A 22,625-nucleotide genomic window follows, 5' to 3' on the forward strand; every position below is an offset into this window, starting at 1 on the left:
GTGAAGGGGCCCTGAGCCCGGGGACGCGGGGGCGCTCACGCGCGCCTGTGGCTCCACCTAGTGGCGAGGACCGGGCAGTGGCGCACACAGGGGCAGGCCCAGACGCGGAGGACTGACGAAGAGCCCACCCAAGCCACCCACCACGCCGAGGCACAGGGTTTCCGTGCTCTGGGTTAAACGGGACCCGTGGAAAGATCCCGAGAAGTGCCTTTCTGGGGTGCTGATGAGGGCAGTGTACCCTGAGACTATCCTGACAAGGCCCGCTCCCAAGGTGCAGGTCGGCAGTCAGCCCGAGGCCTCCTTGGGGTCCTCCAGGTTCCGCAGGAGCGTCTGCCGCCGTGTCCTGGGGCTACCACAGCCGCACCCTGTACAGCGGGTCCCAGAACGCAAGACTCTCCCACCTGAGCGCACAGCCGGTTCGGCCTGGTGAGGAGGGAGAGCTCGGGAGCTGCAGAAGCAGCGGAGGCCAGAGCTCAGGGACTCAGCACCATAGGACAGTGGCGGCCCCCGGTGTCGGGCAGCTCTCTCGGCCTCCGCCTACGGACCCAGCAGCACAGACGCGACAGATAGTGGCGGGACCAGACTGGATTGGGGTCACCGGGGACACCAGGCTTCGCAGGTGCCAAAAATCACGGCTCCTTTCCCCACCCGGGCCCCATTCTGTCCCCAAGCCGCGCCTCTGCAATCTCCTGCACACCTGCCCTCCCGCCCTCCCTCATCGCGGTCCAGAGCCCCCGTCTGGCCGCTGGGGACAGCACCCGCTGTCCGCGGCAAGTCACGCTGGAACACGAGCTTTGCCTCCGTCCCGCGTCCGTCCAGCCTGTAACTCGCACACGCTTGAGCGGCCGCCGCCAGGCTCCGAGAGCGCAAAGACGCCTTTGCCACGGCAAGTCTGCGGCGTGCTCGGGTCCGTGCGACAGTCCCTCAGCGGGCGGCGTGCTCGGGTCCTCGGGGCAGTCCCTCGGCTGGAAGGCAGGGCTCCCGCTGCCTTCTCCACGGACAGCACAGCACGGAGGGCGCGACCTGAGCGGGCAGACCTGGGGGACGGCAGGGGGAGTCCCTGTGTGCGGGAGACCTGGGGAAGCTCAGAGGAGAGCACTCGGCGGGGGGGGGGGGGGGGGACACCTTGGAGGGAAACCTGGGGGAGGGAACCTGAGTGGAGAGTCGCTTAAGAACTGAAGGGGCTCCCCTCAGCATCTCCCCACCCAGATCTACCCCAGGTCTCTCCCGCTCAGCATCTCCCCACTCAGGCCCCCCCACTCAAGTCTCTTCCTCAGCATCCCCCCAGTCAGGTCCCCCTCAGGTCTCCCCATTCAGCATCTCCCTTCTCAGGTCCCCCCACACTGATGCTGAAGGTAGATGCTTAAGAGAGACCTGCTGGGGGAACTAAGTGGGGAGATGCTGATGGGGAGAAATCTGAAGAGAACTGAGGGGGGGGGGGCTTCAAGGGAGACTTGAGACGGAGGATGCTGAGGGGTAGACCTGGGCGGGGGGACTTGAGTGAGAGACGCTCAGGGGGAGAGACCTGGGGGGGACTGGGGGAGACGTTGAGGGGGAGAGACCTGGGGGGACTGGGGGGAACTTGGATGAGGAGATGGGGGAGGGGGGACCTGAGCGGAGTCCTCGCTCGCCGCTGTTGTGTCTCCTACAACGCTTGGGTTTACACGGGGTCGCACAGCCCGACTCGCTCACCCACGCCGCGGGTGGGAGTGTCCGGGCCCCCTCGAAGGTCATCTTCCAAAACCCAACACAGCCTGCAAAGCACCTCCGGCGGAGGAATCCCACGCCGGGAAGGGAGCTCCGAGAAAATAAACGGAAAGTCGGCGTGCGACACCCCTCCTCCCTCCGCCGCACGACTCCCGCCGCCGCGCCCACGCCGCGCCCACGCCGCCGTGTTCCAGAACACCAACGTCATGCGTGACGTAACGCGAGCCCCCCTCTCTCCGGCTGCCCCGCCCCTTCCGGCGCTTACCCGGAAGTGATCTTCCAAGGCGGAAGTAAGCGGGCGCTTGGAGAGCTGGCGGCGGCTGGCCTCGGCTCAGTGGGTCCGGAGTTTGCGGGGAAGTCGGGACCGCGATCCCGCGCGGCCCCCGGACTGCCTGAAAGCGCCCCCGCACGGCGGGGATGGGGGCCGGCCGGCCTTCCAGGGCAGCCCCGGAGGAGCGGGCCCTTCCCGCCCTCGTCCTCCGGCTTCTGCCCCCCTCTCAGCTCCCGCAGTCCGAGCCGGGGCCGCCCCGTCTTGTCCGGCCTTCGCGCTGAGAACGGTCTTTACACTTGCAGCGGCCTCCAGCCTGGGCAGGAATGTGCCCCCGGTGTGTGCTCCGGTTTGGGCCTGACGCCAGGAAGCCGGGGAGCTGGGGACGAGTCTCCGGTTTGGATAGGAACCCGCCCTGGCGGAGCCTCCCAGTACGTGGTGCAAGCCTTGGCCTTTTTTGTTTGGGCTCCTGCTGAGGGTTTTGCAGCGGATCGCCCGGACGGCGTTACCCCAGGGGCTCTGCCTGGGCCCCCAGCCGCGCTGGAGCGCTGGGTGGGCCCGAGCACGTTCATAAAACAGTGCTACACGTTCCCCGGGCAAGACAGGCCCGGATGCTGGTGTCAGGCAGCCACTGTCACGCCAAAGGCTGTGCCTCCGCCCGCCTTCCACCACGTCCCTGGGGCCGAGGGCTGTCTCGGTCGCGACACCGGTAAATAGCCAGCATCACATCCACCCCGGGTCTGAGGCCTCCTCCCCAGGCAGCTACGTGGGGCCTCGGCCATGGGACCTGCACAGGGGAGTCCTCAGAACAGGCAGCTTCCTGGGTGCCAGGGCTCCCTGCAGATGGGGGGCCGAACAGCATCCTGTGTGTCCCAGAACACCAGGTGCCTGTGCTGGCTCTTCCCCATCCTGGAGAGCCCGTGTCCACCCTGCCACTCTGCATCTGCTGGGAACTTGCCTGTGAGCTGCTACCACCCACGTGCTCCTGGACTCCCAGCCGTGCAGCCTCAGGTGCAGCTGCCCACCTGCCCTGGCCTGTGGACCACCCTTCCCCACACATGGCCCCAGGGCAGCAGACAGCCCATCTGGATTCCAGCCCCAACGCTGCGGGCCGGCTTATCTCTGAACGGCTCCCTGACACATGGCAGCCTGGACACGTGCGGTGTGCACAGCCAGAACATCTCGCAGGAATACAAGGGCAGCCCTCCCTGCCCCGACTCATCTCCCGGATGGGCAGTCTGTGTAGGGCTCCCCTCCCCTCCACACAGCCTCACTCATTCTGCCCCCTCTTACCTCTTCCCATCTGTTTGCCAGCTGGGCCTTGAGGCCCCTCTCCTCTGTGTGCAGGCTGCTGTCCACATGCTGCCCCGGCTGTTAGACATTTTCCTGGCCTTTGGGGGAAGACACAGAATGATATCCCCTGAGATGTCTCCTCTGTTTGCTCTGGTAGGGAGAACTTGTAGACCCTGAAGTTGTTTTTGAAAAGGCCTCCGGCATAAAACTGCCTTCAGCGATGGGCGTGACCTGGGGTACCAAAGGCGCTCCCTGCTGACTTGGCCATCAGACCACTGTCACCATGTGTGGCCACTCCCAGCCCCTGCTCCTGATGCAGTGACAGCGGTCCTGCACCGGCTTCCTCCGGGGAAGCAGCGGAGAATGAGCTGCTCCCCAAACCAGCGAACAAACAGCTCACCGAGCTCTACACTGGGCCTGCCTTGCTCCACCTGGTCAGGGGCCTGGTGTGCGTGTGGTCAGCTGCCAAGCACAGAAGGCAAGGGGCCTTCTGTCCACCCCCAGCCCCGGCTACGTTCCTCATCCACACCACAGCTGTGGGTCCCCCACCCCTGCTGAGTGCAGTGGGGGTCAGCTGGGCAGTCATTGCAGAGTGCTGAGCCGTCAGAGCAACCTGGGCCCCTACGAGCCAGAGGCCCAGACAGCATACATCCACCCTGCTTTGTGGTGTATGTGTCTTTGGGGGTGCAGATCGGTAGACTCACTAGTGATGTGCTGGGACCCCTGAGCTGCATGAGCCTCATCGGCCAGTGACCCACGTGCCTGTGGGTGCCGCCAGACCAGAACCAGCTGTGTGCTGAGCCTGCACAGGTGACAGACCTAGGCCTGCCTGGGTGCAAGCCGCTGCACCTGTCCCTGCACTTGGAGACCACACACACAGGCCGTTGGGAGCCTCCAGTCCCGTCTGGTAGCAGGACGGCTAGGGCACTAAGTGGTATCTGCCCCTGGTTCTGTCTCCCAGCAGAGATGAGACGATGTGAACCTTGTGTGAGGGTCTCAGCGCAGCAGGATCCCTTCGCAAGGACTGGTCCCCTGGGTCTGGCCTTGGCCGCTGGCCCTGGGGGAAGGGGGGCAGCACTGAGCTGTCTCTTCTTCACTCCACAGGTGATGGGGCAAAGTGGCTCATCTTCCTTATCTCAAAGTAAGCATCCCCCTGAAAAGAGGTAGCTCTGCCAGCCAGGCCTGCTGGGGCTGGTAGAAAAGGGGGGCGGTGAACCTGCAGACAGGAGTCTCCGTGAGCCAGTAACAGCGGGCCTCACCTGCGCCCTGCTGCGTATCATGGGACACCCCTCCAGACCTTCACAAGACAGGGACACCTATAACGTCGCACGTTCATGTCTGTTTCGGAAAGCACAGATCCCTTTGGTTGGTGTTCAGGAGCTGCCTGAGGGCACTCTCACCTGGGGGCGGAGAACTTGAGGCCCCAGGCCCGCTGCCCAGGGGACCCTGGCCTTGCTCCCTGGCCACAGGGCTGCTGGAAGCAACCAAGTCCGCCGAAGTGGCCTCTTGGACACCGACTCGAGCTGTCCTGCTGCCGCAGCCACCCGCCAGACCGGGCCTCCCCGGAGTCATGTCTTACGTTTCTTGGACGCGACACCAAAGGGAGCTCCAGTTACCCCTGACTGTCGTTCACAAGCTTTCCAAGATTACGTGAGAGCAATCTTCTTTTTTTCACGAGCTCTGTTTAACAAGGTAAATAAACGGCTTCTTTGCCGATTTTGCTGTCCTAGTATTTGGCTCTGCCAGTCATGGCAGGGGCAGAAACAAGTGGACACGTTCCCGTGGGGCTGTCAGGGCCACGGTCCCCGGGCCTGTCATAAGCCTGCCATGGCGAGCGGACACCCCTGCCCCGCCAGCCCGGGCCCTCAGCACTGACCGCATGTACTCAGGCTTCACCACCTCCAGACGAGGCGGTGGCCCAGGGAGGGTTAGGGGGTCTGACTCTCTTCCCCGGGCAGTCTGAAGCAGAGCCGGTGTCACCTCGGGCCTCACTGTGCCTGTGCGCGGGCTGGCCGTCTGCCCCAGGCTGTCTTGCTCTCTGAGAGTCTGGTCTCAGCAGCAGCCGAGTGGGCCCGTGTCCTCACATGGCGCCGACAGCAGCTGGGGTGGCCCTGGTTGCCAGCATGCCCCAAGGTTCATGAGCCAGTGACAGACACCCCAGCTCTAGCCTCTACCAGGGGAGAACCCACAGCTCAGAGTGGTGTCAGGGATGGCACTAGACTGCGGGTCCCTGTCTGGTGGGAACCTTTCCTCCCCCTCCTCCCTGAGCCCTCTTTGGCGCCCCACCCAGAAGGGATCAGGGCACCGCAACACACACCATTTCTTTACTCCTGCAGAGCAGAGGCCCAGCCCACAGTGCCCATCCACCCGTGAGTCGGAAGCCCGGCTGTTTCTAGGCCACAGGGAGCACGTTGGGTCTCACCAGCAGCCCAGTTAGCGGAGCTAATTTCAGCACAGAGTCTGGTCTCTCTGGAGCCGCTCTGGGTGTCTGCAAGGTGGCAGTCTGCTGGAGGACAAGCTGTCCCTGCTTCCCCTGTCCAGCATCCCAAGAAGCCGAGAATCCTGGCTCGTCGCAGAGAGCAGGCATGCACCAGCGGGCCCACCACACAGAGTGGGGGACTCAGCACGAGGACCACGTCTGAACCTGGAGCCTGGAGAGTCCACACAGTAGCAGACATGGCTGCCGCCCAGAGGCTGGAAAGAGCACAGAGCTGGAGATGTGCAGGACCCCATGCCCCACACCGCTCATGGATGCAGGCCTGGCTCCTGCCGTCCTGCCGACGCGCCCTGCTGCCCCGATGTGCTCAGGTGCCCCTGGGTGTAGAGTGTTCAGACAGCACCCACAAAGCAGGACCCGGAGCAGACCCCCGGCCTTCTCCCACGGGGCCCTCCAGACGCTGTCAAGCCGAAGCTTAGCCCTGGGTGTCCTGTTCTGTGCAGTCTGAAGAGAAGGCATGATGGGGTGGCAGGGTCGAGCCGGCCCAGGTCTCAGCCCAAACCTGTTCCAGTCTGGAGGACCATGATGCCCTCCCCTGGGCTGCCCGCCCACCCGTGTGAGCAGCCCCCCAGGCCACAGGGGTGTGCAGGGCGGAGTGAGACCAGCATGGCCAGCCATCTGCCCTGCAGAGGCTGTGACCCCGGCTCTAAGCCCCCCACGCCCCATAAATCCATAATAAAATTAATCCCTCATTTTTCTGACATGCCCCAGTTCCAGAAGGGCCTCCAGAGGCATCACCGTGTGGCTGCGTGAGGGGCCAGGGAGGCCCAGCTGACCCCCTCTCAAAGAATCACATCAGGGAGGACTCAGGAACCCAAAGAGGCAGGTGGCACCCCATCCTGCCTCCTAGATGAGGACACAGCGACCAGTCACAGGCCGCCAGCCCAGAGGGGGCTACCAGCACTCCTGCGGAAGGCCTAGTCCCGGCCTCTGCAGGGTGGAGGTTGGGAGCGGGGCCTTTCCGGCATTCTGCAGCTGCCGTTGTTGCTTGGGGGCCCCCCCACCCAGCAGGCAGCCCGGTGCCTGCGTCACACAGTGGCCCCAAGAGCAGCACTCCCCGGAGAGCCAGGCAGCAGGACCTGCCAGACACACCTGGGGCATAGGGCTGAGGAGACCAGGATGTGGTCCGTCCTGGAGCGATGGAAGGCAGAGTGAGCGTCTGCTTAGGTCCCAGCATGGGCCAGCTGAGGAGCAGGCAGAGAGGGGACGGGCCTGCAGGGAGGAAGGCCCCCTCCCTCCCCAGAGCCCCCAGTGCTGCTCAGCCTGGCCTCAGGCACCCCTGAGGCAGACACACCCTCCAGAGGCAGCACATTCCCAGCGTACCCCGGGGCCGGCACAGAGTAAGTCTGGCTATTCCCAGCCCAGGGTCAGCGGAAGCATGGACATACACCCAGCCCTCGAGGCAGCTACCCCATCAGCCCACCACCAGCCTGGAAATGGGGGACACAGGCTCCCACCTACGGGTGGCTCAGCTCCAGGGCAGGATCCTGTCAAGGGCCCCATGGCCCATCAGCACACACTGCTGAGGCCCCTGGGAGTACGGTGTCCTGGCCCCATCCCTGTTACACCCACCGGGACTGCAACTCTAGCTTCTCAGGGCACGGACGGCTACGGTACAGTCTAATGGCTCCAAGTCTTCCATGCCAGCCCTCCGTGGGAGACCACTGTCCACGGCCAGAGCTGACTCCTCACTGCCATCCCCGCCTCTCCCACACGCAGGGGCTGAGGAGCTTGCTGGGTAAGGCCAAGTCCCCAGGGTAGACCCAGCCCAGAGGAGGAGGGCAGAGGGGATGGGGGTGGTGCCGGGGCCTGGCCCCAGGTGGCAGTAGTGGGCGGGGCACCTGCCTGGGCTCTGGCTGCCTGTGAGCCCGCTCACTCATTCACTTGGCCCTCACTGTCACTCACCATCACTTGGTTCTTGTCATTTGGCCCTTGCCGGCACCGTCCAAGGTAGGTCCAATGAGCGGGTCCCCGTGCAGAGCAGGAAACCGAGGCGGGGTCTTGTGGGACTTGCCCGGGTCCCACCGGGCTGACCTGGACCATCCTAACCCCCAGATGCCCCTGCCTGTTGGTCTTGGAGCCGAGGGCAGCAGTCCTGCGCCGCCCAACAGGCCGGACCCCGCCGGCAGGGAAGACCCCCTCGGTTTTCCGGCGGGCGGGGCGGGGGCGGGGCGGCCGAAGGGGAGGGAAGCCGCGTCCTGCGCCGTGCGCGCCGCCCGCAGTGCCCGCCGAGCGCCGTGGCCGGGGGCGTCGCGGGGCGCGCGGGACGGGCGGCCGGCTCCGGCGGCGCGGCGCGCAGGTAGGGCAGGCAGGGCAGGCGGTGGGGGCTGCCGGCGAGGCGGCCGCGCCCGCCCCCGCCGCGGAGAGCCCACCACAACGTGACTGTCCCTGCCAGGGGTGGGGATGCTGGACTGGGGGCTTCTGGGAGGGGAGCAACCGCATGCCCCCCATGGGCTGTCTCCCCCCAAAAGGCAGGTTCTGCTCTCCTGTGGCTCTGACCCTTCCAGGACTCCTAGTGTGGCTGCTCTGTCCCCAACCTGCAGGACCCACCCCCCCCCACCCGCCAAGATGGAGATCTTCCAGCGTGGAGTCCCTTCCACAGGCTGGTGCAGACAGGGTCAAACTCCTGCCACCCCCTGCCCACCCTCCCAAGATCCAGAAACCTAGTTCCCTGGCTCTCAGCCTCCCGTGATGGGAGCAGGGCCTGGGGGCCGGTGGGGAACTCCCTGGGCCGCTGGAATGGGCTTTAGTGGGGGAGGCAGGAGGCAGCCCGCTCTGCCAGGCTGGTGCACAGGCAGAAACTGGGCCAGGCGGTTTGTTAGTGTGGGGGGCCAACATGGGGCAACAAAAGGCTGTAGGCACTCCAAGTCCCAGACCAGCTGTGCAGCCAGTGTCCCCATAACCCTGAGCACCTACTCCGCCCCCAATCCCCTTGGCTAGAGATGCAAATTGCAGCCAAATCCTCCAGGCCCCGAGATTAACTTCCCTTGGGTAGGCTTCCCCATGCAAAGCGGAGGGACAGCCCATGGTCCAGGGAGGCCAGGCGCGGCCCCACCCCTCACCTGATAGTCTGGGGTGCCCCTCTGCAACAGGGAGTGGGAAGTGGGCCTTGCAGTTGGAGGATGGGCTTCTGGGAACCCTGTGCTGTGTGCCTGGTCCTGCTCTTGGCGAAACACTGCACCTTCGCTCTCCAAGAAACCAGGCTGTGGACAGGCTGACAGGGGTGGGAGGGGAGGACGCAGCGCTGAGCAAAAACTTTCCTCTGCAGTTAATTAGCCCCATGGGGGAGGGGCGGGCACACGGGGCCTCATCAGTGGGGCCTCAGCTCCAGGCCCAGCACCCTGTGTACCGTGTGGGTGCCTCTGGGGCCCCCAGGATAGGGGTGGTACAGCCCCTGGGGGCCTCCCCAGCAGCAGACTGGGCATCGGTCTGGTGGGGAGGGAGCCGCTGGGGGGTGACTGCAGGCTGGCAGCCCCCTGGCTGTCTCTCCCTCCTGGGCTCTCCAGCCCCAGGCTGGCCACTTCCGAAGCCCCCGACGCCATGGAGGAGTGGGATGTGCCCCAGATGAAGAAAGAGGTGGAGAGTCTCAAGTACCAGCTGGCCTTCAAGAGGGAGATGTCATCCAAGACCATCCCTGAGTAAGTCCCCAGGACCCCCCAGCCCAGGCTGGCTCCAATCTGCATGTCATTTCCCTGCCCTGCGCTCCTTTGCATGAGCCAGAACCACGGCCCTGCACCGAGCCACTGGGCGCACTTCTAAGGAGCCCATCAACCACCTGCTCAGCCTCACCCTCCCCACCTTGCCCACCCACAGGCTCCTCAAGTGGATCGAGGACGGGATCCCCAAGGACCCGTTCCTGAACCCCGACCTCATGAAGAACAACCCATGGGTGGAAAAGGGCAAGTGTGCCATCCTGTGAGGCCCCCGCCCCGCCCCCAGGCTCTTGCTCGTGTAGGGAGGACAACTCAATAAAGGTGTGACTTTTATAAGGACTTTCTGAGAGTGTCCGTGCCTTTGTACATTTCCTAACGGAGAAAATGCAATCCAATAGCATCAAGCATGGTCCCTGGGGCGTCCAGCACGGGTGGAGGTACCCGGCCTGGGTTTCTGGCAGCGGGGGCAGCCCCTGCTACAGCAGGTCCCTGATGTGGACACTGCGCCGCACAGCATTAGAGACACCCTCCTTGAATCGAAACCAGACGTCACTCCTGCCCACCGCCGTGCCTATGTGCCGCTCAGCCGCATCCGTCTCTGGGGCCGCATCTCCTGTGAAGGCCACATGGTTGCTCCCCTGCCTCCCCCTCCTACCCCACCGCCCTCCGGCCCCTCCCACCCCTCCCGAACCCCAAGCACCTGCACTCGGGGTTGCTGCTCTCTTGATGACCACACGACCAAAGAAGTCCCTCTCGGGCTGAAAGGGGCAAGCTGGTCAGGCTCTCAGGAAAGACCTGTGGCGGTCACTCCCTGCCCTGGAGGAGGAGCCAGTGGCCCCAGGCTGTGGAAATAGAGGCCCACCTCCTCTCCCCAGGCCCCCTGAAGCAGACTCACCCAGCTTGTGTCACTCTGGTCCCTCATCACCCACCCAGCAGCTCCCTCCTACCACAACCAGCAGAGCCCCCTCTTGCCCACAGGGGAAGCTGAGGCCACAGGGAACCCTCCAGGCTAAGCAGCAGACAAGAAACAGGCCCCTCGGGGCCAAGAACCGCCCCTACCCCGTACCTTCTCCTCCAGGGCAGCTCTCTCCAGGATGCGCTCTAGCCGCCGCTGCAGCTGCTGCTCCTCACGGCCGCATCCCCCTTTGTCCCCAGCAGCCCCTGGCAGAGCCTTGGCCCCTAAGGGAACCCCGTCTACCTGCAGACCGAAGGTGTGGTGAGGGCTGACCGGGCAGGGCCACTCGGGGGACGCTGTCCCTTCCGACAGCCCCGCCCAGAGCCCAGGGCAGGCTTACCTGGGGGCTGTCCCCAACCCGGGCCAAGGCCTCCGCCCGCCGCATCTTCTCCATTTCGATCTCTCGAGCGATGAGCTGCTTGGCCTGATAGGTGAGAGGTTTGCGGGCAGGCAGCTCAGGAAAGCGACACACCTCCTCCACGTTCCTGCTCTCGGGGTGGGTCAAGAAATGTAGACCATCAGCAGGGACAGGCAGGTGCTTCCTACCACACCGGTCCCAAATGGCATGAAGCAGGAGCTGCAGCGTGGGATTCAGTCCTGGTAATACAATGCCCGTAACCCACAGCAGCAGGGGATTACCCACCCCAAGCCTGTTTCCCCAAGTGCTTGTGGGCATGAGAAGGGAACGGTCCCAGGGCTGCAGAATGAAGAACTGAGACCACAGGGCAGGGCCTAGGCTCAAGCCGGGGCTGAGCACTGAGAACTGTCACCATTACCAACTCCTTGCAAATGGACCAAAGAGGGATGGCAATGGTCCCCTTGTTGGGCAGTGGGGCCCTGGGGAACATCTCAGCCTGGGGCCCTCTGGAAGCAGTGCCTGAGGGACACTGAGGCAGGCAGACCCTCTGCAATCACCCCCCATAAGGGGGACCCCCCCCCACAATCACACCTGCGCAAGCCCCGAGCTGGGACTGAGCCTCTGCCACTGCCCCACTGATGGGAAAGTGTGATTCACACCAGCCAAGATTCCTGGCCTGCCTGCCATAGCACCCAGAGCCCAGCCTGCCCCCGGCAACCCCCCCAAGTGTTGCACTCACGGCTCTAGCCTGTAGACATAATGCCCGTCGGGCAGGCGCTCCTGGCGGTAGGTTAGGCTGTAGGCAAGCATGGTGCCCACGAGGCTGGCCAGCTGCTGCTTCTCACGAGTGCTGTACAACTGCGTGCTCACCTGTGGGCATGGACACTGAGCATGGCCAAGGCCCGCCCCCGGAAGCCGCCACAACCCCACTCTGCACTCCAAACAAGGCACTCACAGGGCGCAACTTGGGCGCAAGGATGTCCAGAATCAGACAGAGGGCATCCAGGATGAGAGCCTGAGGCGCAGCTCGGCTGCGGGTGGCCGGTGCAATGCCCGCCACCAGCGTCTGGATGAGGTTCTGTGTCCGGCTTGTCCGGTTCTGGGCCTGGGGTGGAGAATAAAGTGGGTCTAGGTGATCTAGGATCTCTGGGCCAGACCCTAGGCCCGGGCAGGGTGCGGGAGACACACCTCCTGCTGGCTGCTGGGGAAAGCGATCTTCGGCACATGGCTGGACGCAAAGAGCAGGTGGAAGGCCACCAGCAGGAAGGGCAGGTAGCGCAGCAGCTGGAAGCTCTGGCCGTGGTACGCAGCACAGCTCAGCAGGTCGTCGAAGGCCAGCCAGTCGAGGGCTGCACACACGGTGCCCAGGCTGGAATCCCGCAGCCGCAGGCGCAGGAAGTTCTCAAACAGGCCCTGGGGGTAAGCGGGCGGGTGGGCGGACCGCTGAGCACCCCCAGCTGTGGTCCCCAGCCCACATACAGGCACCCCCCTCCGCCGGGACCCTGCACCTCCCACCTGCCCTGCCAAGTCCAAGGACTCTGGGACAGCAACTAGCCCCAGCCAGTGGGAGGTGAAGGCTGAAGCCCCAAAGGAGGAACCAGGAAGGCCCAGCCTGCCGCCCCCGCTGTTCTGACTAGAGCCCGGAGAGCTGCAGAAGAAGAACCCCTGGCCTATGACTGCCTCAAGGAGCCCAGCCTCCAGGACCCACCCCTCCCTGAAGGAAGCTCTGCGGCCAGGACGGAGGGCACAGATCCCCCACTCTCGCTCCCCATGAGACCCCCATGCTCTCGGGGCGCAGATTCCGGATTTACTCAGATCCACAGCCGCTAATCCAAAGCTTACTCAAGCAGACAGCTTAGACCAGGCTTCACGGGGGCGGGGGTACCCCTGCCACCTGCTCCAGCCCCAACTTCACCCCGCCCGCCCTACCGCACATGTCCATTACCACAGCTCACATCCAGAGTGGGGACTCTCCCGCCCCACTCACGTGTCCCAACCAGCAACTGAAGTGACCCCAGCAGTCAGACGACTGCCCCACTGCGTACCCAGCCCACCTCCCCTCCCTGTCAGCCCATGCCTGCCACCACCCACCCCCCCGCCCCTGCCACCAACGAGTCCCTCCTCCCGGGCCTCTGTCCCTGCTCACCATCACCTCTGAGAGCTTCCCGAGGCCCTGTCTCTGCCACCCCTCGCTCCCATCCCATTTCTCCACGAGCATGACGCTGTCTGAAGCATCGCCTGTCGCAGGGACAGAGGAGCGGCCGGGTGCTAGCAAACTGGCAGAGCAAGATTACCTGGACCACCTTCTCGTGCTCGCCTGCGGAGGCAGCCAAGTGCAGGATGTGGTAGAACCGCTGGGAAGCCGTGGTCAAAGGCACCTCGGCAGCACGGGGCCCCAGACCCAGGTGCTCATCACTGAGCAGGAGCGTGTGTGGGGGCAGGGCCAGGTCCCGACCCCAACGTTGCCTGCAGGGGGGGTCAAGGCTAGAATGCGGCCCCCCACCTCGTCCCCCGCCGTGGTGCCGCGCTCCCTGAAGCGGCCCAGGCATCTGCAACCCGGGAGCACCCAGGGCCTGTGTGGCACCCAGGGTGGTGGTGGAGGCGGCCCTCCCGCTTACCTCTGCACCCTGGGCAGCTGGAACACCTCCTGCCACACGGAGAACAGCCCCTTGTGTTGGTCCTTAAGGCCGACCCGCGTGGTCCACACAGCGTGCACACTCAGCTCCCGCCGGCCCCGCCCATGGAGGAACTGGACACAGGCAGGCTGGTGAGAGGCTGCCCTCCTGGCCGCCCAGAGCAGCCGCCCCCACGCCCCCACCCACCTGCAGTGTGTTGACGCAGGCACGGATGTCGTTGTCTGTCTTCTCACACAGAGCGGCCAGCGCGCCCGGGTCGGCCCTCATGCCCTGCCGCAGGGAGATCTGCAGGGGGCAGGAGAGTGGGCGGCCGCGCCCCAGAAACCCACCCCGAGTCCCCCACTTCCCCAGAACACAGAACGACCACCACATATCCCTGCTTCAAACCATCTCCCCCAACACATCCTGAGGCCACCTGGGGCTTGGGGCCCTGGATACGAGAGAGAATGGCAAGGGAGAAGAAAACGGGGGTCTGAACAGGAGGCACATCCCCCCACTCCGTAGTCCGGCACACGGCCCCCTAGTCACGTGCCCCCACCCCAACCATCACCAACCTCCTGCAGCCGCTGCGCGAGCCTGGAGGACAGTATGGGCGGGAAGTGCAGCAGGAAGGCCTGCTGTCTCAGCTGCCGCAGCGCGGGCACGAACCTGCAGGGCACAGCCGCACGCAGCTCACTGCCTAGGCAGGGGCGTGGCGGGTGTGCCACAGCCCAGCGGGCAGAGGCAGCCAGGGGGGCTGGGTGTGCGCCCTCCCTGGGCTGCTACCCTCCTGCCAGGGGGCCCCCGACACCCCTCCCCCGCCCAAAGCCCCGCCCCACTGCACTCACTGGTCATTGCAGATGCAGATGATAGGCCTCATCAGGAGCCCCCCCTCAGCCCGGCGCCGCCGACCCCCACTCGGGGGAACCGGACCCCCAGACTCTGTGTCCTGTGGGCCCTTGCGGTCCAGAATGTTCAGGAGAACGTTGATGGCAGCCTAAGGGATGCGAAAAGGACGCAGTGAGCCCCAGCCCGTTGCCCACCCACCTCTCCCCCGAACTGGGGCTCCCAGGAAGCCCACCACAGGGGCCCCGTCGATCTCGTCGATGACCAGGCAGTTGGGCTTCCCGCCGGCACCCAGCACTGACTCCATCTGCGTGGCCGCTTCAATGCACATGCGGAAGGCCTCAGGGCTGCGGTCGTCACTGGAACCATGAGGCCGGGGCAAAGCCGTCAGGGCGGCACGGCCTCAGCCAAGACAGCAACCAAGATCCCTGACCAGACGACCTCCCAGGGCGGAACCACCACACCTACATCTCAAGGCAACCCCCCCCAACGAGCCCTGATGCAGCAAGAGCTCCTCTCTACCTCCAACCCACTGGGGCCTCAGGGCCATGTCACCATGGAGGCTGGCCTCCCTGCCACTCACCTGGCGTTCATTTCCACCACGCAATACCCAGCATGCCGTGCGATCACGTGGGCCAGGGTGGTCTTGCCAAGCCCCGGGGGCCCACAGAGCAGCGCCACCTGAGGCGAAGACAACACACATGCCCACCTGCTACAACCTGTCACCACTCGAGGGACCCCCCACACCCACCTCGAAAACCCTGAAAACCCTGAAACGGGAGACGTGCTACGAAGAGATGCACGCTCAGCCCCGCTGTGGTGACTGACCAAGAAAGGACCCCAGCATGCTGATGCCTCACACATGACGCAAAGAGCAAAAGTCGCACGTGAGAAGAGGAACGAGGACGTGCCGCGAGAGGCACAGCCACTGCTGGCATGTCTGACCCCGAGAAACCCCCATCACCATGAGCGTCCTGGGAAGGGCCAGGATCCTCCAGAGAGCACACGCTTTAACCGAGCCGTGAAAAGAGACTCAGAGTCCGACTCCCGGCACTAGTATTCCACGCCAACACACTGGTGTTCTCAACGCCCCAACCCTGGAAGCACTAAATGTGCCTCAGGACCCCACGAGGCTGTGAAGGCACCGGATGCCCGAAAGCACAGCCACGAGGTGCAGAGGAGGGCCTCACCTTCTGCCGGGGCCGCCGGCTTGGGTCCAGCTCAGCCTCTAGCATGTCCTCCAGCACCTGCTCATGGCTCTTCCATTTGCTGGAGCTCGCGGCCTCTTTGCCACCCCGGGCCAGCTCCACGCCGGGCCTCGGCCTCCTGGCAGGCCTCTCTCGTCCGAACACCACCAGGTCCCACAGCTTTAACCACTTGAGGAGGCAGCGATTAGTGAACTGCAGGAAGAGAGGCACGGCCTGGAGGAACGGCCAGCACGGAGGACCCCCTGTGCCTGCCCTTGAATCAACCTGCTGCCATGAGCCCTGGAAACACCCAAGGAGGCTGAAACTAAACGACAAGTGACCAGTGAGCAACAGAGGGAGGCTCATTCCAGACTCTGCATCCCTACGACCCTGGCCCGTTCAGGGCCCCACCACCACCACCACCTTCCCCAGGAGCATCCCCACATCAGCTTTTATGAGAGCAAGAAAGGAAACAGGAAACAAATTCCGGGTGGCGGGGGTAGGGGGCAGGTATAGATCCCAACGCAGATCACAAGTGACACAGAGTGTGCCAGCCCCATGAGAGCCTCAGTGTCCCCATCTACAACTTAAACATGCAAACCAAAACCACCTCTTCTGGGGCACCTGGGTGGCCCAGGCAGTGAAGCGTCTGCCTTTAGCTCAGGTCATGATCTCAGAGCTCTGGAATCCAGCCCCACATCAGGCTCCCTGCTCAGCGGGGCGTCTGCTTCTTCTCTCTCCCTCTGCCCCTCCCCCCTCTCATGCTCGCTCCCTCTCTCAAATAACCGGAATCTTTAAAAACCAAAAAGCATCTCTCCCATTGCAGACAACATGAGGTTTAGCTGAATCCTGCACCTTCTGTTTCTTGCAACAAAAAAACCAGTCACGCTTGAACAAGAATAGTGTCTCACGTCATCACTGAGCAGCTCCGTGTAGGACCGAGGGGCAAATTCGTCCACCCAGAGGCAGTGCCGGGACTCGTCTTGGTTGCTGGCCAGCTCTTCCTCAGGAGCCGCCAAATGCTGGACCTCCTCCGACCTGAGGCTGGAGAACATCATGCCTTTGGAGGGACTGCGCGGCACTGACTACAAGTGGGAGGTCAGAGCTGGAAGGGCCCACCGTGTCACCTGCGAAGCGTGTCTGAGAGTTGATGGGCCTCCTCGAGCAGCTGCTGCCTCCGCTGTGCGAACACCAGAGGTTGGGATCTGAATGGCTCCGACATGCAGTCCCCCCAGAACCGCCCTTCTCTTCCCAGCAAGCCCCACCTCATTGTCGACCTGCTCCTTCAGGGACGCAAAGGGCACGCCCAACAGATCCAGCCGGCCATGGCCTCGCCGCCAGATATCAAGGAAAGGGGTCTGCAGGAAAGCGAGGGCAGCCTTCATCCCCTTCCGGGACATAACCACCCCGGACCCACTACCAACAGTGCTAGGGACGCAGGTGGCGTTTTGCAGCACGAAGAGACCAACAACAGGACAAGAACCCTCTCTAACCAAGAACGCCAACGGAATAAGACGCCGGGATGGGCACGACTCTAGGGAAGACACACACACAAAAGGTGAAGGAGGTACGAGGGAGAGAGGGAAGGGAAACAGGCCTGCTGAACTTCCGGAGGTGTCCCCAGGGTCCCAGTGGGGGTGTGAGGTCTAGGACTCTCCTGGGCAGCACAGAGCCCCCCACCTCTCTCATGGCCACACAGCACCCACCTGCACCCCTGTGCCCACTGGATCAGCCCGCAGGACCAGAAAAGCCCGGCTACCCCCCGTGGAGGTCACACTGACATAGTCCTCCAGGACAGGGGGTCGCCTCAGGACAGGATTTCGGGCTGCTGGCGAGGCCTGTAGAAGACCCACATCGACACCGGCGTCCAAGGCCCTGGGAAGGGACAGGGGCTGTCTTGGGGCCTCTCAGCTCCTGCCACCATCAGAGGAACCCAGATCCGCACAACCACACATCCCTCCCACCCACCCTCCGCCGCAGGCCTCTGGAAACCAGCGCCCCAAGCCACACACCCCTTGCTCTGCGGTTCACTGGGGACCTCGGGACTCGGTGGGGGAGTGATGTCCCCCGCAGGGGAGTCAGGAAGGGGGGGCTCCTCCATTTCCTCGGGCCTGAAGTTCAGCTTCTTGACGACTTCCAGCCTAAGCCGTTTGACCCTGGGGGCTGGGGAGGCAGACGGGAGGAATGGAGGCTCTTCCCCAGCCTCACACCCCACCCCTGGGCCCGGGGCCCCGGAGGACATACTGGGGGGCAAGGCCCTGTCCCTCGCGACGAGGCCGGCCAGCTGTCGCTTCCTCGCACTGCCTCCGCGGTTCTCTGGCGGTCCCCCCGGAGAGCAGGGAGTGGCGGCGCCCCCTCCAGCGGCGGCCTCCTCGAATGGCAGGCGGGCCCGGCCCACCGTGGGCCAGGGGTCCCTGGAGGGCGACAGGGCCGCCGTCCCTGCAGGAGACAAGGTTGACAGCAGCTGCGCCAGATGGGCGCGTCCCCACTGCAGGCCAAGGCTCCCGCGGCGGCGCGTTCCAGCCTCGCGCCCCCCGCTCCCCTCCCCTCCTCCAGGCAGTCCTCGCGTTCTACGGGGGATGAGGCTGCGGCAGGGCCCGCGCCCACCTTCCAGCTCGGCCAGCACCTCCAGCTCGTCGGCGAACTGGCTGTGGAAGTCGTCCTGGGCACCGGCCAGCTCGAGCTCCGGGTCGCTCATAGCGCTCACTCCCGGCCGATCCGCCGCCCGCTCCGAACCTCCCGCGCCGCAGTCCCGCGCCGTGCCCGCCTGCGTCCCGGCGCCGCCAATCCCTGGCCGGCGTGCCCGGCGGCGCTCGCCATTGGCCAACGGGGAGAGCGGGGCGGAGGCGGGACTGCGCGCGCAGGCGGGGCGGGGCCGAGCCAGTGCGGCGGCCCCGGACGCTCGCCATTGGCCCACATGGCCGCCCGTCCGTGGTGTGGGCGCGGCGTGGGCGGGGCTGCGGGCCCCGGCAGGGTCCTGTGAGGCGCGGCTCCAGGGTCGCCGGGTCGCCCGCCAGGCGCGGGAACCGAGTGCTGGAGCCAGGGCCCGGCAGCGGCCTCGCGCGGCGCGGGAGGCGCGGCCAGCGTGTAGGTGGGTCTCGGAGTGGGAGGGGCCGCGGGAGGCCCTGGCAGGCGGCCTGTGGCCATCAAACGCGGGGGCGGGGATTCGGGGAGGGGGCGGGGGGTCCCCTCACTCGGCTGACCTGACCAGCCCGGGCCCTGGGAGCGCGGAAGGTCTTGCCCCTCCCCGCTGCGACGCAGGCTTCCGCGGCACGTTGGCGCGCTGTCCCCGGGGGTCCGCAGCGGGGGCGCGGACGCCGGACGGCTGGCCCGGCCTCTGCGTCTGGGGGGGGGGGGCAGCGCCACAGTCCCCGCTCGGAGGCGGCCGTGCAGCGGGGTCTGGCGGTGCACGCACAGCGGGGCCATGTGCCCGGCCGGCCGCGACCCTGGGACCCTGAGGAGTCGGTGCCGGGCTCCCCGCGCGCCCCCACTGCACACGCTGGCCCCGCGCCGCAGGCCACCGCCATGGATGCGGGCCGCACGGAGAGCCTGTCGGTGGTGTACCAGAGCCGGGACTTCCTAGTGGTGAACAAGCACTGGGACCTGCGCATCGACAGCCGGATGTGGCGCGAGACGCCCACCCTCCAGAAGCAGCTGCGCCACCGCTTCCCCGAGCTCGCGGATCCTGACACCTGCTACGGGTTCAGGTACGCGGGGGCGGGCCCCGACAGCCCCCAGCCGCTGCGGCAGGAGGAAGCGGCCGCCCCGAGTCTAGCCAGCCTGACCCCCTGCTCCATGTCAGATTCTGCCACCAGCTGGACTTCTCCACCAGCGGGGCGCTCTGCGTGGCACTGAACAAGGCGGCAGCCGGCCGCGCTTACAAGTGCTTCAAGGAGCGGCGCGTCACCAAGGCCTATCTGGCTCTGGTAAGGCCTGACCGGCCCCCCTGGGACGGGAGTTCTGACCCTCAGCCTCTCCGGCAGTCCGTCCATGCCAGGTGGGCTCCCCGGAGGTGGTGGGTAGCCCTGAGAGCAGCTCGAGAGTCTCTGCCCAGCAGGTGCGGGGACACGTGCAGGAGAACCAGATGACCATCAGCTACGCCATCGGCAGGAACAGCACCGAGGGTCGTGCTCACACCATGTGCATTGAGGGCACTCAGGGTACGCAGTGTGGGGCTTGTCACCCAGTGGGGGCCCTGAGTGAGCCGGGCTGGGGCGGGCTGGGCTCTGCGCAGGTCCAGCCCGCCCTCACAGCTCGTCTTGCTTTCCACAGGCTGTGAGAACCCGAAACCGAGCCTGACAGAGCTGGAGGTCCTAGAGCACGGGCTGTACGCCGGCGCCCCTGTTTCCAAAGTGCTGCTGCGGCCCCTCACAGGTGTGTCCGGGCCGAAGGAGGCAGGATGCTCTTAGGCTACTAATGGCAGGCCCCCCACCCCGCCACGTGCTCCAGCATCTCTTCCCCCAGGGGACTTCGGGGAAGCGGTGGTGCAGGGGCACAGCAGCCTGCCTGGGGCCACTCCACCATTTCCACTTCCCTCTACCCGCCCCCACCCCGTCCTGGGGCTTGCTGTCCTAGAAGGCTGCAGGGGGTCTGTAGCACACCTGGCTTTTCCCGGATGGGCAGCGATCTGGAGGCTGACTCCTCTTCTGAGCTCTGGACTTTCTTATCTGTAACGGGAATCAGGGTCTGGCATTTCTAGGAGTTTTATGGGGCTTGAAGAGGGCAATGGGGGATAGCATTAGGGGTGACGTGAGTGGGTGAGGGACAGGCCTGGCATGGCACCCCCACCCTACCAATCCCCTTGTCCCCCCCCACCAGGCCGGACGCACCAGCTTCGTGTACACTGCAGTGCCCTCAGCCATCCCGTCGTGGGGGACCTGACCTATGGGCAGGCATTGGACCAAGAAGACCAGCCCTTTCGCATGATGCTGCACGCCTTTTATCTGCGTATCCCCACGCACACGGAGTGCGTGGAGGCCTGCACACCGGACCCCTTCGTGCCGGCCCTCGACGCCTGCTGGAGCCCCCACACCCTGGTGCAGTCCCTGGACCAGCTCGTCCAGGTCCTGAGGACTGCTCCTGACCCTGGTCCCACAGAAGGGAGCCCTGCGCCCTGCAGCCCTCCCATGCCCCCCAGCAAGCCCCCCGAGACAGAGGCACAGCGGGCCTCCTGCCTTCAGTGGCTGTCAGAGTGGACTCTGGAGCTGGACAACTGAGAGCAGCTGGGAGTGGCAGGCCAGGCCCACCAGGGCGATTGGGGTTGCCGGGCCCATCCTGGGTAGGGGCTGTCCCTGTGTGCAGCTGCTGTGGATGGAGCCTGAGGCCCTGGCTGCAGCAACCAGACCTGGAGAGACGGGCAGGGCCAGCAGGGGGCGCCAGGCCGCCAGGAGTTCGGAGGTGGGCTCTTCCCAAGCACCTGCCCTCCCGGGGAGGGGAAACCAAGGCCTGCCTTCCCGGCTCCGAGCTTCGCTCTTCTTGTTTTATGGATCTGCCCAGGGTCGCTGTCTCAGAGACAGAGCCCACAGTCGGGCCTCGCCTCCTCCTGGCCCCGGGCCTCTGAGCACCCCGCTCTACTCCGCTGCGACCTCCTGTGTCGGTCGGCCGCTCCCGGCTTGGTCCTCCCCACCTGCAACCCTGACTCACCTGCCCAGCCACTGCTGCTGCCTCGTGCCTTTGCTCTTACCAGACTCTGCTTGTGGGCCCCTGCCTCCCCACCCACGCGGCACCTGGGGGAGGGTCTTAGCCACGCGCCTCGGTCCTCTCCCGGGCCCTCAGGCTTCAGCTGGGAGCAGGGGTGGCCAGCACCCATCTTTTCCATTCCGAATGTCATGTCCGTGTCGGCCTAGTTGTAGCTGAGCTGCGGAGCCTCAGAATAAATACTCAGTGACTGACCTCATGAGTGACTGTGAATCCATCCGATGGGGAGGTTTTGGGGGCCCCAGACCCCTGTCTTCTTTCCTGCACTGGACGGGTGTCTGCCCTAGGCCTCCCAGCAGGAGCCGGGATGGACCTCGTGGTCCTGGCTAGCGTGTCCGTCCCCTGCTGTGCAGTGAGCACGTGCAGCCTGTGTGGACACTGGGCTCTGGGTAGAGGACAGAAGCTGGTCAGCCCCATTCCCAGAAATCCCAGCTCTCTAAGCCAAAAGCAGCGGAGCACCCATCTTCTCACCAGGGTCCCTCCCTAGAGCTGTTGTCCCACATCCCCTTAGGCTCCTCCACCATGAGAACACCAGCTACCCTGCAGGGTGGGCACTCCTGGCTGGGGATGGCCCTGGGAGAGAGCAGAGGGAGGCGTGGCCAGCTGGGGACATGGGTCTGGACACCTTGGCCTGGTGGGGCCCACAGAGCAAACCCCAGGGAAGCTGGAGGACTGGACAGACGGGTGGCCTCCAAGGTAGGGAGGCAGGACAGGAAAGTGCATAGGGGTAGGTTCCGCTGGGGAATGTGCCCCTCCCCCAGCCCTGTTGCTCCCCACTGAAATGTCTGCTTAGACCCTTGAGCCCCCCCAGGACCCAGAGAGCCACCTGCAGGCCAGACCCAGCTCTTGCTTTCTACAATTGGCTGTCTCCCAGTGCCCTGGGGCCCTCTAGGCTGAGACCGTGGAGCCCAGACAGACATGGGGCGCACACGGGCCTGTCTGCCCCCAAACACACCCTAGCTGTGAGCGAGCAAGGTTTGGAAGGTGTGGGAACTGAGCAGGGTCTCCTGGACAAGGACAGCAAGGCAAGTTTCCTCAGGCAAGCGTGGCCAGACAGACGGACACTGCAGGTGGCAGTGTGGGGCTGACCGGTGACAGGCAAGCTCTGGGGGGCAGGTGTGCTCGTGGGGTACCACCCAGCTGGACTTCCGTGGGGGCGTCCAGGGCTGGGGAGCCGTCCTCAGCTGTTGGTCAGTATGTCTGCTGGGCTGTGGGCCACGTGCAGCCCTACTTGGGGTGCTGGCAGCTAAACCAGGGTCCCTGGGCTCAAGGCTCGGTGCCTCCAGTTGCGCGCCTCCCAGGAGATGAGGAGAGTCAGGACTCAGTGCCCTGCCCCTGGCCCCGCCCAGCCCCTGGCCCTGCCTGGCGTAGACGGCCACCTCCCACAAGACCTCAGAGGGCTCCCCAACCCCCGCTGGTGGAGCTGCCCCCATCCTGGGCCCCAGGGCATGTGCAGCACAGCTCTTTGCCACTGAGGCCACCTGCCTGGAGCCTGCACCCCTCTTAGTCCCTGGCAAACACGAGTAGGGACACGCATGCTCACAGGGCA

The 22,625-nt window shown here is 65.2% G+C and overlaps 4 protein-coding genes and 1 long non-coding RNA gene across 12 annotated transcripts; 3 read left to right on the forward strand and 2 right to left on the reverse strand.

Annotated features, from left to right (window-relative positions):
* Positions 1-1,567: 1,567 nt before the first annotated feature.
* On the forward strand, positions 1,568-5,979 carry LOC116580456 (collagen alpha-1(I) chain-like). The gene is given in 4 exon segments (XM_032326696.1): positions 1,568-1,878; positions 1,880-1,935; positions 1,938-2,684; positions 4,373-5,979. Coding segments are annotated over 4 exon segments (1,128 nt in total). The 5' UTR covers positions 1,568-1,594; the 3' UTR covers positions 4,414-5,979.
* Positions 5,980-6,041: 62 nt separating this feature from the next.
* Positions 6,042-7,964, reverse strand: LOC116580459. The gene is made up of 3 exons (XR_004281664.1): positions 7,671-7,964; positions 6,858-6,949; positions 6,042-6,209 (listed from the first exon to the last, which is right to left on the reverse strand). It is a non-coding gene; the product is annotated as an uncharacterized LOC116580459 (long non-coding RNA).
* GNG13 (G protein subunit gamma 13) lies at positions 7,587-9,757 on the forward strand. 4 transcript variants are annotated; one of them, XM_032326702.1, is made up of 3 exons: positions 7,587-7,715; positions 9,238-9,403; positions 9,579-9,757. In XM_032326702.1, the coding sequence occupies exons 2-3, from the start codon at positions 9,306-9,308 to the stop codon at positions 9,682-9,684; spliced, it is 204 nt and encodes a 67-aa protein (XP_032182593.1). In that variant the 5' UTR covers positions 7,587-7,715; positions 9,238-9,305; the 3' UTR covers positions 9,685-9,757. The 4 variants fall into 4 exon arrangements, with proteins under 4 accessions (XP_032182593.1, XP_032182591.1, XP_032182594.1 ...); XM_032326700.1 differs by having other exon boundaries at positions 9,272-9,403; XM_032326703.1 differs by lacking the exon at positions 7,587-7,715 and adding an exon at positions 8,021-8,064 and having other exon boundaries at positions 9,272-9,403.
* CHTF18 (chromosome transmission fidelity factor 18) lies at positions 9,735-18,153 on the reverse strand. 3 transcript variants are annotated; one of them, XM_032326679.1, is made up of 22 exons: positions 17,987-18,153; positions 17,624-17,818; positions 17,392-17,542; positions 17,086-17,254; positions 16,645-16,737; positions 16,507-16,559; positions 16,291-16,423; positions 15,383-15,592; positions 14,776-14,873; positions 14,428-14,551; positions 14,195-14,343; positions 13,922-14,015; positions 13,554-13,652; positions 13,350-13,480; positions 13,026-13,197; positions 11,920-12,144; positions 11,687-11,836; positions 11,471-11,601; positions 10,714-10,858; positions 10,485-10,616; positions 10,119-10,176; positions 9,735-10,031 (listed from the first exon to the last, which is right to left on the reverse strand). In XM_032326679.1, the coding sequence occupies exons 1-22, from the start codon at positions 18,075-18,077 to the stop codon at positions 9,895-9,897; spliced, it is 2,940 nt and encodes a 979-aa protein (XP_032182570.1). In that variant the 5' UTR covers positions 18,078-18,153; the 3' UTR covers positions 9,735-9,894. The 3 variants fall into 3 exon arrangements, with proteins under 3 accessions (XP_032182570.1, XP_032182571.1, XP_032182572.1); XM_032326680.1 differs by lacking the exons at positions 9,735-10,031; positions 10,119-10,176; positions 10,485-10,616 and having other exon boundaries at positions 10,765-10,950; XM_032326681.1 differs by lacking the exons at positions 9,735-10,031; positions 10,119-10,176; positions 10,485-10,616 and having other exon boundaries at positions 10,765-10,970.
* Positions 18,154-18,352: 199 nt separating this feature from the next.
* On the forward strand, positions 18,353-21,275 carry RPUSD1 (RNA pseudouridine synthase domain containing 1). 3 transcript variants are annotated; one of them, XM_032326697.1, is made up of 6 exons: positions 18,353-18,470; positions 18,896-19,086; positions 19,182-19,305; positions 19,434-19,539; positions 19,652-19,753; positions 20,198-21,275. In XM_032326697.1, the coding sequence occupies exons 2-6, from the start codon at positions 18,905-18,907 to the stop codon at positions 20,593-20,595; spliced, it is 912 nt and encodes a 303-aa protein (XP_032182588.1). In that variant the 5' UTR covers positions 18,353-18,470; positions 18,896-18,904; the 3' UTR covers positions 20,596-21,275. The 3 variants fall into 3 exon arrangements, with proteins under 3 accessions (XP_032182588.1, XP_032182590.1, XP_032182589.1); XM_032326699.1 differs by having other exon boundaries at positions 19,437-19,539; XM_032326698.1 differs by having other exon boundaries at positions 18,355-18,466.
* Positions 21,276-22,625: the final 1,350 nt, after the last annotated feature.

Source organism: Mustela erminea, chromosome 20 (genome assembly GCF_009829155.1).
Source record: "Mustela erminea isolate mMusErm1 chromosome 20, mMusErm1.Pri, whole genome shotgun sequence".
Classification (NCBI taxonomy): Eukaryota; Metazoa; Chordata; class Mammalia; order Carnivora; family Mustelidae; genus Mustela; species Mustela erminea.